The sequence below is a fragment of the Aedes albopictus genome, chromosome 2 (assembly GCF_035046485.1).
Source record: "Aedes albopictus strain Foshan chromosome 2, AalbF5, whole genome shotgun sequence".
Lineage (NCBI taxonomy): Eukaryota > Metazoa > Arthropoda > Insecta > Diptera > Culicidae > Aedes > Aedes albopictus.
This window is the reverse complement of record NC_085137.1, coordinates 515065828-515077839: the sequence shown is the minus strand read 5'-3', so window position 1 is coordinate 515077839 and position 12012 is coordinate 515065828. Positions and strand designations below refer to the sequence as shown.

The following is a 12012-nucleotide window of genomic DNA, read 5'->3' as shown; positions in this document are numbered from 1 at the left end:
CAGTTAATAACTGTGGAAGTGCTCATAGAACACTAAGCTGAGAAGCAGGCTTTGTCCCAGTGAGGACGTTACGCCAAGAAGAGGAGGATGACGTCAGCGTGCAAGCTCCCATCTTAAAAACCTGTGGACTTACAAAGATGCTGTCTTCCGCAAAGTTATTCAGAATCCCAAAAGCAATCAGTTTTCTGAAGGCGGCATTATTGTAGCTGTTTTGGTTTTAGAGAATCCCTGGTATCGAGGGGAGTCAGGGCGATGCAATATTGTTGCAATACTTTTTGTGAGTCTAAACTTATGACGGGTAGTGTATTACTGCTCATTTTTGACACAATCTCGCTCCCTAGACCTATTGTCACCACCATCGATGGTACTCTTGAAACTGTACCCTGATAGGGATTTTTTTATGAGAGAATTGTGAATAAGTCAAATAGTGTAATTATTTTTCCTTCTCATCATCAATGTAACTTTCATAATGAAGAATGCTGAAACTGATTTCCGGTTCAAATTTTATGAGGTCTTTCTAATTGTTTATTGTAGTTAAAATGCCGTTTTCCTTATCTAACTTTTACCTATGTGCTTAGCAGCCCTAGATATTTTTTCGTTTCAGAGAGCGAGTATAGGCGCTTAAGCCATAGGCATTGGGGCCATACGATGTAAATGTAATTGTCCCATCCCTGGATATCATAGTACCATGGAGTGTCCATTAATCTTCTTAGCTAGCCACTCCCTACGATAATACTTGCATACCCAATGTCCCTGGTACGATTGTCCTCGCTTCTTCTTTTGCCATATCAAAAAAATAAGTCAATTGTAAATAAAAGAAAATCGGGTTAAGTACGGTTCCTTTGAATTCCACTAAGAATTTGCATCCTTTGACAGATACGTATTTCGACCTCAACTGTAAGGTCGTCTTCAGTGTCTTGTACTTGACTCGACAAGACAAGACACTGAAGACGACCTTACAGTTGAGGTCGAAATACGTATCTGTCAAAGGATGCAAATTCTTAGTGGAATTCAAAGGAACCGTACTTAACCCGATTTTCTTTTATTTACAGATATTCCCCTAACAAGCCCAGGTTAATCATCATCATAAGTCAATTGTGTTATTCAGAAGTGGATAATCTAATTGCCATAAGTACTATTTTCAAACCCATCAGTCTGTACAGGGAGTCTGGCCGTTTTAATATTTGTGTCATATCATCAATGGTATGATGCTGATCAATATTTCATTTTTCATTTTCATTTTCATTTTGCAGCATTTGGTGGGGCAATGAGAGCGCAAGTCAGTCCAAAGCCGATGATAAGGAGGGGTAATGGCTGAATAGTCTTTGCTGACCACATAAACGCCATGGGATAGGAAAAGGGTATTTTGGTGTGGGATTAGGGTGTTGGTACAGACTTGACAATATCAATGCTATTCAGATGCAAAATAAATTTTAAAGCTCAATAGTGAATCGCATACCTTCCAAAACCAAAACACAATAATCCACAAAATACCAAGCAAGTCAAAGAAAGAAAAAGCGTCCGATTGTTTATTTTGTCAATTATAACAAACGGAAACTTCTACCCTCTCCGACTCGCCAGTCACCCCGGAAAAAATGTCCCTTCAGTTCTGGAAAATATATTATCCCCAATCAAGCCTTTAATCGAATTGTCCGCGTGGTCTTGTAGTACCCCTGCTAGGTAAGAACCAGTCATTGCCATACATATTAAATGCTAGACATGACCCCATGGATAGCATTTGCATATGTAAAAGCTTTGCTGATGTGACTTTCCTATTAGGCAATTCCCTCATCTTATGTTTGTCTTCAAAACCTTGTCAAGCTTAGAAAATTGAAGTTAATAAACATTACATTACAAGGTTCGAACTCCCATAGAATGAGATCATTCATTCGCACTACAACACTATAGGAGATAATATCACATTGGCTGATTACAGTACAAATGCGAAAAATCTTCCTTTTCCCCCTATCCGCAACCCGGGGACGCGCCCTGTTGGATTTCGAAAGCCTCGGAGAATATTACAAACCTTCAATGGCATTCCCATAAACTAACCCACATTGCCCATTCAGGGGTCTGACTGGGCCTATTACCCTCCCTCAGTTTGTAATATTCTCTCCAACTTGGAATTATATTTTCCCGGCACATAAATGACTTCGACAAATGTTCGATATACTATGCAGCGTCATGATCAGTATAACTATATCAGATGACTTGAAGATCTGATTTTTACAGAATTGTTTCCCATTGATTATACATTCAGCTATTCCAATCATTACTGCAAAGGCCATCGACCACATGCCTGAAATCAAAGCTTCCTGGAAGATATAATCCAAGCCCAGGGAATGTCCTCCACTTTTTTAATATTACCTATTTATTTTATATTCATCCACTTTGTATCACTACTAACGTGTATATATTTTTACTTCGGTTTTCATTCTCACTTTTTAAACTGTATCCTGATAGCTGTTGACAATTTGTCAATTTTCCAGGATTTCCATACATTCTAAGCATGGATTTCTATTACATTCTCTAAATTATTTGTGACGCGTAATTCTGCCAACTTAAAAAAAATCTAAATTGACAATAGCCAAGTTCAAGGAACCGCAATTTCACACATAGACGAAAGATAAGAAAATCACCCGACCGCACAAACCAGCAGCAGTTGATGAACAGGCAAAGCAAATTGCTGTTATTTGTGCAATTATTAGCACAAACAAAGCGTCACCATCATTACCATCTGACTTGGACCGAGTCCAAGACCTATGTATACCTACTGTACTCTGGCCTGATGAATGAAAACAACAACAGTGCCACGAGACTTCAACTGCCTTCAACGTACGCAAAGAACAACGTTGAATATTGTTGTGTAGTTAGGTCGGACTACACATATAAAATTATATCACGTCCACTATCTTGAATACGGTCTTGTCCACTTTCACAAGCGCAATAATACCTACTCTCCCTTCGTTATTCGACGTCGTCAGTGGCGAGTCCGATTTGTTACTCATAGTGAACAGATAGATAGGTGTAAAGCGAATGATAACAAAACCATATGCCAAATGAGCCCCTCCTTGATGAGCAAGGGGGATCGTTTAGATGACTCACTCAATAAAGATATTTGTGTTGAGGTCTTTCCTTTCCGGCAGGCTGCACGCATAGATGGCAATAATTGGCTGACCGTGCTTGTCGGTTCCGATAAATTCGATGAACTTCCGTCGCTTGAATTCCTTTCGGATGGCATTCTCGTCGGGCTAAAATGAATACGAAATGCAATCAGGAATGGTTGTTTTTGAATGAATGAAATGTTTACACTTACCTCCATCATCGTTAGCTGTTCCTCGTAATTGTCCTGATCGAGATTAGTTTTGATGATTTCGTCCTCGGAGACCTCCTCAAACTCACCTAGATGAAACCGGGTTGGGTTGGGAAAGAATGAAACGAATGAGATGGCGTGCCGTATGCAGTTACGGAAAAGTTAGTCAGACGGAACCGTTTGGTGATGTTGCACAGTGAACTAATTCGTCGTCGTCGTCGTCAGACCAATGCAACGAGCAACGATGGAATGGTGTTTCTGTGGCAGAGTGTAGAGCACTAGCAACAGACGTGCCCATCGTTGATATTATACTTCGTGCTGGTAAATTCTCAAGAGCTTTGACGTGTGTGTATGTATAGATACCATAGGTCATTGATTAAACTTTTGAAGAAATAGTCTTCGAAGTATAGCTCGGCCTTACAGTATATTATAGTTATTGCATCTGTTTTAGATTTAGGGGCTGTTCATAAACCACGTAGACCAAAATTTGGCCATCTCAGACCCCCCCTCCCCCTCGTAGACTTTTGTCCATACAAAAAATTTGAAATTTGTATGGAGCGTAGACTTTGGCCAGACCCCCCCTCCCCCCAAAAGGTCTACGTGGTTTATAAACAGCCCCTTATTCATAAATTTACTATAAATTGCACATATCATATGAAATTAAAAATCTCTTATTTTCCTTTTACTTGTTTCAAAAATTGTTGAAAAGTAGAAATTTGAGAAAACAAGCTAAAAGTATTTGACCAACCTGGACTACTTGACAAATTTTGAGGTTGGAAGTCAGGTTTCTACAGAAAAAATATTAAAAGAAACGAAGGAATAGGTTTTTGGAAAATAGAAATTATAGGGTCTGGGACCATTTTGGCAGGAGTACCTATTTTGGGCACTTGCTGAGCTATAACTCAGTCAATTTTGAACCGATTGGCTTGATTTTTGAGACACGATCAGATACGTACAGTATCTAGCCACGTGCAAAAACTCAAGTCAATCGGTTTGAAATTGACTGAGTTATAGCAGCATGTGCCCAAAATAGGTGCTCCTGCCCAAATGGTCCCAGACCCTACGACATCTAACATGGAGCTGCGATGAATATTATTACTCTCAGAGTAATATTTCTAAAAGTTCTTAAAATATCCTAAAACATCAATATTTTTATGAACTAGAAAATTAGGATTGTTTTATACGCCCTTCTAAAAGTACCTGTACTCCAATGCACGGTGCGTTATCAAGAAATCGCTTTCTTTCTCACCTACCGAAAATTCTAAAACAACAGTACCAAGTGGTCTATTGCAAAACAAATACTATGCGCGATTCATGCGTTCAGCTAGAAATGCTCTATGAACAAAAAATTGATAAAACCTCATAAAGGCTTATCTGTAGGGGGTTTACTGAAGCCGGCGTGAATAAAATTCTGTGTAATACGTTTATCACGAAGCAAATATTTGTTTTTCTGTTAAAAAAGTATTAAAACATTTAAATAATCAGGTGACTGATCACTCAGGTGATTTACTCAAGCATTTACGCGTTTGCAGTAAACATAAAGAAAAATCCCTATCTCTATTAGTGTCCTATTCCTATCTACAGAAAACATGTCATACTCTATTCAAAAACGTAGAAATGTTTACTTCATCCTGCATAAGCCATGTTGTCCAGCTAGTAACAGAAGTAAGCAGTTATCGTTGAGTTCCGTGAAGTTATGATCCCGCGTTAACTTTTAAACTATCATCAGCATTATTGAATGCTACACTTTCTTTCCACTATGAATTTGCGGTTGTTTGTATAATGTTTACTACAAGAAAATATTATCAAGTATCACTGAAGGCGATTTAACAATTCATTTAGGAAATGTTAAATGTGATCAATAAATCATGTAACAGAAATTTCAAAAACTATGTATGTAACTGAGAAAATTAAATACATGAGATAGTTTAGTTATTGCATGATAGGTAAGTGGAACCATCTCGGCAGGGGTCCTATTTTGGGCACTTTGCTGCTATAACTCAGCCAATTTTGACACAATTTTTGGAACGCGATGATATACGTATAGTAGGGGTATTCGAGGCATAATGGACACCCTAAGCAAATGAGTACGTTAGGCCTGTATAACAGACAATAACTTAACATATTATTAGTTGGCTTACAACTTTAACTTGTTTCCTACGTATTTCAATCATTTACAGCAAGTGGAATGTCGTTATTGTGAAGAAATAATGAATTGTAAACCGAGTGTGTTTTGGGGCTGACAGGAAAGGTACGGGGCGAAATGGACACCCATCGGGGCATAACGGACACCTATGCATATTTTATGCGGTATCTTTGATAATATCGACCAGTTAAGTAATTTGCCTACGGAGATCAATACCACAGATATAATACTCCATCTTAGACGAGTTTACATAACATCAAAGTTAATTAATTAAATTTTAGGCAAAAAAAAATCGGATTGATTTTTTCCAAACTTTCTAAAATGCCTAACAGTAGGCAACGCGCGTACATTCATTCGAAATTGCCAGTGTTTATTTTGCCCCGAATCGACTACAACATTAAAATAGCTATTTTGAGTAACTTCTAATCAAAACTATAATACTTCATCCATTGCTAAATCTGCGTATACATGTAGATAAGCTAACAATTCACTTGTTTTTATGGTGGACACACTTAAACACTCGTAATACCTTATTTTCTGCTGCTTCGAAATTATAAGAAATCCACCATATGGAAAACATACTTCAATTTCAACGATATTTTGATTATTTTGAAGGAATATAAATGGTATTCTTGAAAAATAGAACAATGACTTGTTCTTTTACACTTATGCATTCAAAGTTTAATATAAAAGTCAACGGTTTCGGCAAAAACAGGGGTGTCCATTTCGCCCCGGGTGTCCATTATGCCCCTAATCCCCCTATGTAGCCGTGTACAAAATTTCAAGTCAATTGGTTTGGAATCGACTGAGTTATAGCGAAGAGTGCCCAAAATACCGGCCGCTGCCCAAGTGGTTCGCTACCCTATTTAAACAAAGTTTACAAGTATGTTTGATGAAATCAATCGAATAGTGGGGCAGAAATTATTATGTGGTTTTATTGGCAATTATCGGTGAAAAATAACGGAAACAGCTTATTTTGCGTGACGCGTTTCGACCTACTATTTTTCGGTCATCATCAGACGCCTAAAACATTATACATTTATTTAATACATTGATTCAAGTACAAATACAATACAATTTACAAATCACAAAACACTTACATTCAGCTGGAATCACCCCTTCAACTTCGTCAGTTATATAATACTAATTTGCAACACCCATCTCATGCCTACTTTCACCCAACTTTCACCCATTATGCTGTTTCACTCATTCTCTCATACACGCAGTTTTCCTCTCACGGTTGTCTTCGCAATTGAGCTAAAAGCCCGTTGTAAGCCGAGTTGAAGTTCCCACACTCTCTCTGTAGGCTCACAGTGAGATCTTCGCCTCTCTTCTTAATATGAAACACCTCTGCTATGTTCCTGGTTGCCTGGTCTTGGATTCGATCCAAAATCTTCACTTGATCGAAGTTGAAGATATGTCCTTCTTCCATTTTGTGGACTGCCAGAAAGCCCAGACAATAATTCCAAGTATGTTGGCTGGTACCGTGACATCAACTAACTGCAATCAGCTCCTCTCGGCTCTCCATTTCACTCACGTCATTTTTTTTTTTTTTTGAATGATGTGAGCGGAACCAGGAATTGAAAAAAGCGACCGGAATCAGGTGATACAGGGGATGGTCAAAATGTTTGGGATAGGCAACCTTTTTTCTCTCACAAAAAAGTTCAACTTGCTATAACTTTTCATAGAGTGCATAAAAAAATCTCAAATTTTGACTGTTTGTCAACCTATTATATGTGCATCTATGGTACAAATTTGGGCTCGATTGAATAATGTTTCACAAAGTTAGTACCGTTTGGGTAAAACACTATTTTTTAGACAATTCATTTTTGAGCTGTTATGTCTCGGAAACCAGTGAACCGAATTGAATGAAATTTTGAACGTACACTAACACTATGTAAATGCTTCACAAACTATTAAAAAATTGGTACTTTTTGAACGTTGAAAAAAGTTATCATGGATTGACATTTTTTATTTTTTTTTCGAAAAAAATGTAATTTTTTTACATTAATGTCTATATATTTTAGTGTTGATATCCAAAGATTTTCCACTTCTGTTCTCAAGTTATCTCTAATTAGATATATTAGAGTCTATTGAGATTAAAGGAAGAACACATTTAGTAATTTTTGTGTGGTATTGTAAATTTGGCTTATTTTCCTCTATATGGGTTAAATTTTCAACCCGGTGTAACTAGATTCGCCGTGAGAAAATATTACATTTTATATCGTCGTATTAAGTATCAATATATGGTTGATGAACGTTAAAAAAATCATTCAATTCGGTTAACTGGTTTCTGTGATATGACAGTTCAAAAACTAGTTGTCTCAATAATAGTGTTTTACCTGAACGGTTTTTACTTCGCGAAAATATATTCAATCGAGCCCAAATTTGTACCATAGATGCACATATAATAGGTTGACAAACAGTCAAAATTTGAGATTTTTTGATGCACTCTATGTAAACTTACAGCATGTTGAATTTTTTTGTTGGAGAAAAAAAGTTGCCTATCCCAAACATTTTGGCCATCCCCTGTATTACGGTAACAGAATCTACTGAGTGGCGGCGGTCCTTCCGAGTTTATCGAGGATTTTTTTTTGGTACACAGTGAGACACGTACAATATCTAACCCTATACAAAAATTCAAAACGATTGGTTTTTCAAAAGAGTTATGTATAGCGGAAAGTGCCCAAAATAGGTGCACCTGCCCAAATGGTACAAGACCGTATGCCAAATTATATCGTTATGAAAATTGGAGTAAAAATATTAAACAAGTTTTAAAATCGGGATTTTTTTTTTCAAATACGACACTTCAGTGCAAAAGAATTTCATGAAAAATATGTGAAAAAGTCAATTATTTCAATGCAAACGTTATACCAAGTTTTACAATCATGCATGATTTTATCGGCGATGGGTTTGGCGAGTCGAGCATCGCGTGTGAAACAACTCAACTATGAGCAGGACTGGTAGGCAAATCTGATGGTCGAAATAGTTAATATAGTGACCAATTTCTCGAAAAAAGTGACTAAATAGTGACTTTTGGTAGAAACAATTTGATTAGTGACTAAAGACGATTGGACGAACATCATTCAGAAAACCCTGAAGTATCACATAATAAACAATTTCAAGAGAAAACTTTCACGCTCATTCCAAAACTTGTACAATATTACTTTTATATTGATTTTTTTAACATGCGTATATTATATTGTGCAGAACTAGATGAGCTCAGATGGACATGGCTGATGAACATAAATAGATGTGTTGACCGCATTAATCTTTAGTCGGTACCGGCAGAAATCCTGAGGGACACATTGATGGCATATCTTGGAAAATTCTTGATGAAGTTTTGAGAAGAAGTTAAATAGGATGTCCTTGAGTGTTTTTTTTTTGGCCAAACCCTGGTCGATGAAGAAATTCATCGTTTTTATCTAAGAAATTAGAACAGAAACACAACAAGTTTCTGTACAGATTTCTATGAACATAATTGCGAATATATTCTTCGTGCTTGTAGACAGATTTCAAGGGAACATCTTAGAAGGATATTTGACAAAATTTCTGGAGAAAATTCAGCCAAGAATGAAAATAATAACATTGAAATTTTCATATTCCTTGGCGGTGTGTTCTAGGGGATGACGATGCTTGAAATGTGAATGAAATTCCCGAAAAATTTATTGGATGTTTTTTTGGTGAAATTCATGTAAAAAAACATATGTATAGGAAATGTGTGAATAAATCAGAGTAAGAATTTTTCAAGTATGGATATTTTTGCAAGAATTCTCTCAAAATAAAAAAAGGATTTGTGGAAATCAATAAACAGTAAATAATAAGGAAGGAATTCCTGAAGTATTTCTCGGCATACCCCCTTCGAAAATTTCTGAAGAATTATAGGAAGTAAACCAACAAACTTCCAAATTTCTATAATACATCTTATATTTAGAGAGTGTATGATGAAATTCGTAAAATATTTACAGGTCTTTTCATTTATTTTCTGGCGAATTCTTTGTGGTATTACGGGCGAAATTGTTGTTTTTTCGACTAGATTGAGTTTGAGAAAGAAACCGATGGAAGAGGGGGCAGCTTGCCTCCTCTTTCATCTCCCTCATTTTCCTGCATGTTTAGGAGAGTGAGTAAGAAAAAAGAAAATGCTGGCTCCGCTAATGCTTGCTATCAAATAGAACACAGATAGTACGTGAGTTTGTATAACTCATATAAGATCTAACGCTTAGGTAAATCAGTAAAAAATCAATGCCTGAATTGTGTTTACAGAAATTCATCGAATAATTTCTGAAAAAAAAAATCTAAAAGCAATTTCTAAAGAAATAGCTGGATCAATTTCCGGACCTTCAATATCTTTTTACTTTTTGCAAACTTCCTATCCTAACATTTCTACCTTTAACTTTTCTTCTCTCTTGACTTTTTGAGGAATTTCAGGAATATTTGGAGTATTTCTCTAAGGAATTTTTGATAGATTTCTATGGGCAATTCCTAGAGAAATCCCTGGGGAAGTCTCTCTAGGGCAACTTTTGGAGAAACCATAGGAAAACCCCGTGAGAATCCTATACCTAGAAGGAGAAATTTCTGGTGGCGTTACTCGAATAACTCTCTATCTGGAATATCTGAAGTAACTTCTTGAGGAATTGATGCAGAAATCTGTAGAAATTCAAATTGTCTAGGGTAAAGATGGGTATTAGTATGGGACAAACATCAAATTCTCGCTCCAGTCGACTTTTTTGATTCCATTTAGGTTCCATATGAATTGTGCAAAATTTCAGCGTAATCGGCGAAACTATAATTTAGCGCAAGCGGTTCAAAGTTTTCATAGGATTTACTATGGGAAAAGTTACACTTTCAGATAAAAAATCCCAGAGGTCGTCCCTTGTCTCCTTAATTTAAATCGACCAACGCTTCTTGTTGGAAAATTATTCATGAAACTTTCCTTCGAAGACCGCAAAAGAATTGGATGCTTGTAGAAAAAGTTATTGATTTATTACCGATTACACACTAAGATTAGCTTGGTATTTTCCCCATCTTTTTACTGAGTTCTCAACAGCAGATTTAACTTGGTACGCTCGGTTATTTCTTTTGCTGATATTCCGTTAATGAGTTACCGACCTCAGCTAATAAACTGTCAAAAGTTACTGATGCACGGTAAATATCGTTACTGGTGAACGGTAAATAAGATTACCGAGATAAATCTGCTGTTGAAAACTCAGTAAAAAGATGAAAAAATACTGAACTCGGTGAAAAAATTACTGAGCTGGAACATCTGAATCTTTTTATTTTGTTTTATTAGCAGCACTGTAGCTGCTGCCGCCTTGGCTGCTGCTGTTTCTGGGGGTGGTGATGCCTCCCGCCACCCCATGCAACAACGGAAACAGCAGTGCTGCTGATAAAACAAAACAAAAAGCCGTTCATTGGATCACTAATCGGTAATAAATCAATAACTTTTTGCACAAGCATCCAATCGTTTTGCGGTCTTCGAAGGGAAGTTTCATAAATGATTTTTCTACAAGAAGCGTTGATTGATATGAATTAAGGAAACAAGGGGCGACCTCTGGGATTTTTTATTTGAAAGTGTAACTTTTTCCATAGTAAATCCTATGAAAACTTTGAACCGCTTGCGCTAAATTATAGTTTCACCGATTGCGCTGAAATTTTGCACAGTTCATATGAGACCTAAATGGAATCGAAAAAGTCAACTGGAGCGAGGATTTATTTTTCCCATAAAAGCGTGTCCCATACTAATGGGTATATGACACGTACACTCAGAATATTCTTTCGTAAAACCTCAACGAATATGCTTCGTAAAACTAGTTTTCGTAAATTGAAAGCAATTTGCGTATAATGTACGGTCCATTCGTACCACCATGCTGAAACAATACAAATGGAGTAGTATCATGTACGAAATTACGAATCCGACACGCGGTCAACTTGCTCATTCTGTGTAGAATAAAACAAAACATACAAATGTCATACGTTTTTTACTAACCATGCGTAAAAGGAAAATTTTGCTTCGTAGAATGCAACAAAGTTTTGCAGTCCTCACTGACGCTTGGTTGGATCGCGAGAAAACAAAGCAACCTGTTTTCATGAGCATATGACGGTGCGTGTGCGAGAAGAGGAAAGGAAATATGCTCTCGGTTGGAAGTGAAGGTTATTTATAAACAGAACCAAAGTGGAAAGCGTTCTGGTTGTTTTTGGATGGTTTCAACAAGCGCCCACATGTGGGTGGTTAGCACTGGTAGGTATCAATCAGAAGATACGTGATTCGAAGCCTGTTGTATCCAAGTGGACGAACGTGTGGTATTTTTTTAAGCATGTTTAATGTCATTCCGACAAAAAAAGAGACAGAAAAATGTGTCGGAGCAATTTTGTACGAAAAGAACTCATTCACATTACGAAGCTTTTCGTTGCAGAAAACAACGAATGGCATTTGTAAACATGACGAGTGATTTCGTACAATGAAACAAAATATATTTTCAGTGTATCTGGCGTGATAAATTTTGCTGATCACAATGGATCATTGAAGCCGACTTTTCCGCTACTCACCGCATCA

General features: G+C 36.9%; 1 protein-coding gene across 1 annotated transcript in view; it reads right to left on the bottom strand.

Annotated features, from left to right (window-relative positions):
• Positions 1 to 12012, bottom strand: part of LOC109411464 (rho GTPase-activating protein 68F) — a 114427-nt gene that overhangs the window by 38677 nt on the left and 63738 nt on the right. The window contains exons 4-5 of the mRNA XM_029870196.2: positions 3317 to 3402; positions 3106 to 3251 (exon numbers count right to left, since the gene is read on the bottom strand). Coding sequence (XP_029726056.1) covers positions 3106 to 3251; positions 3317 to 3402 — 232 coding nt within the window. The remainder of the gene's footprint in view (positions 1 to 3105; positions 3252 to 3316; positions 3403 to 12012) is intronic.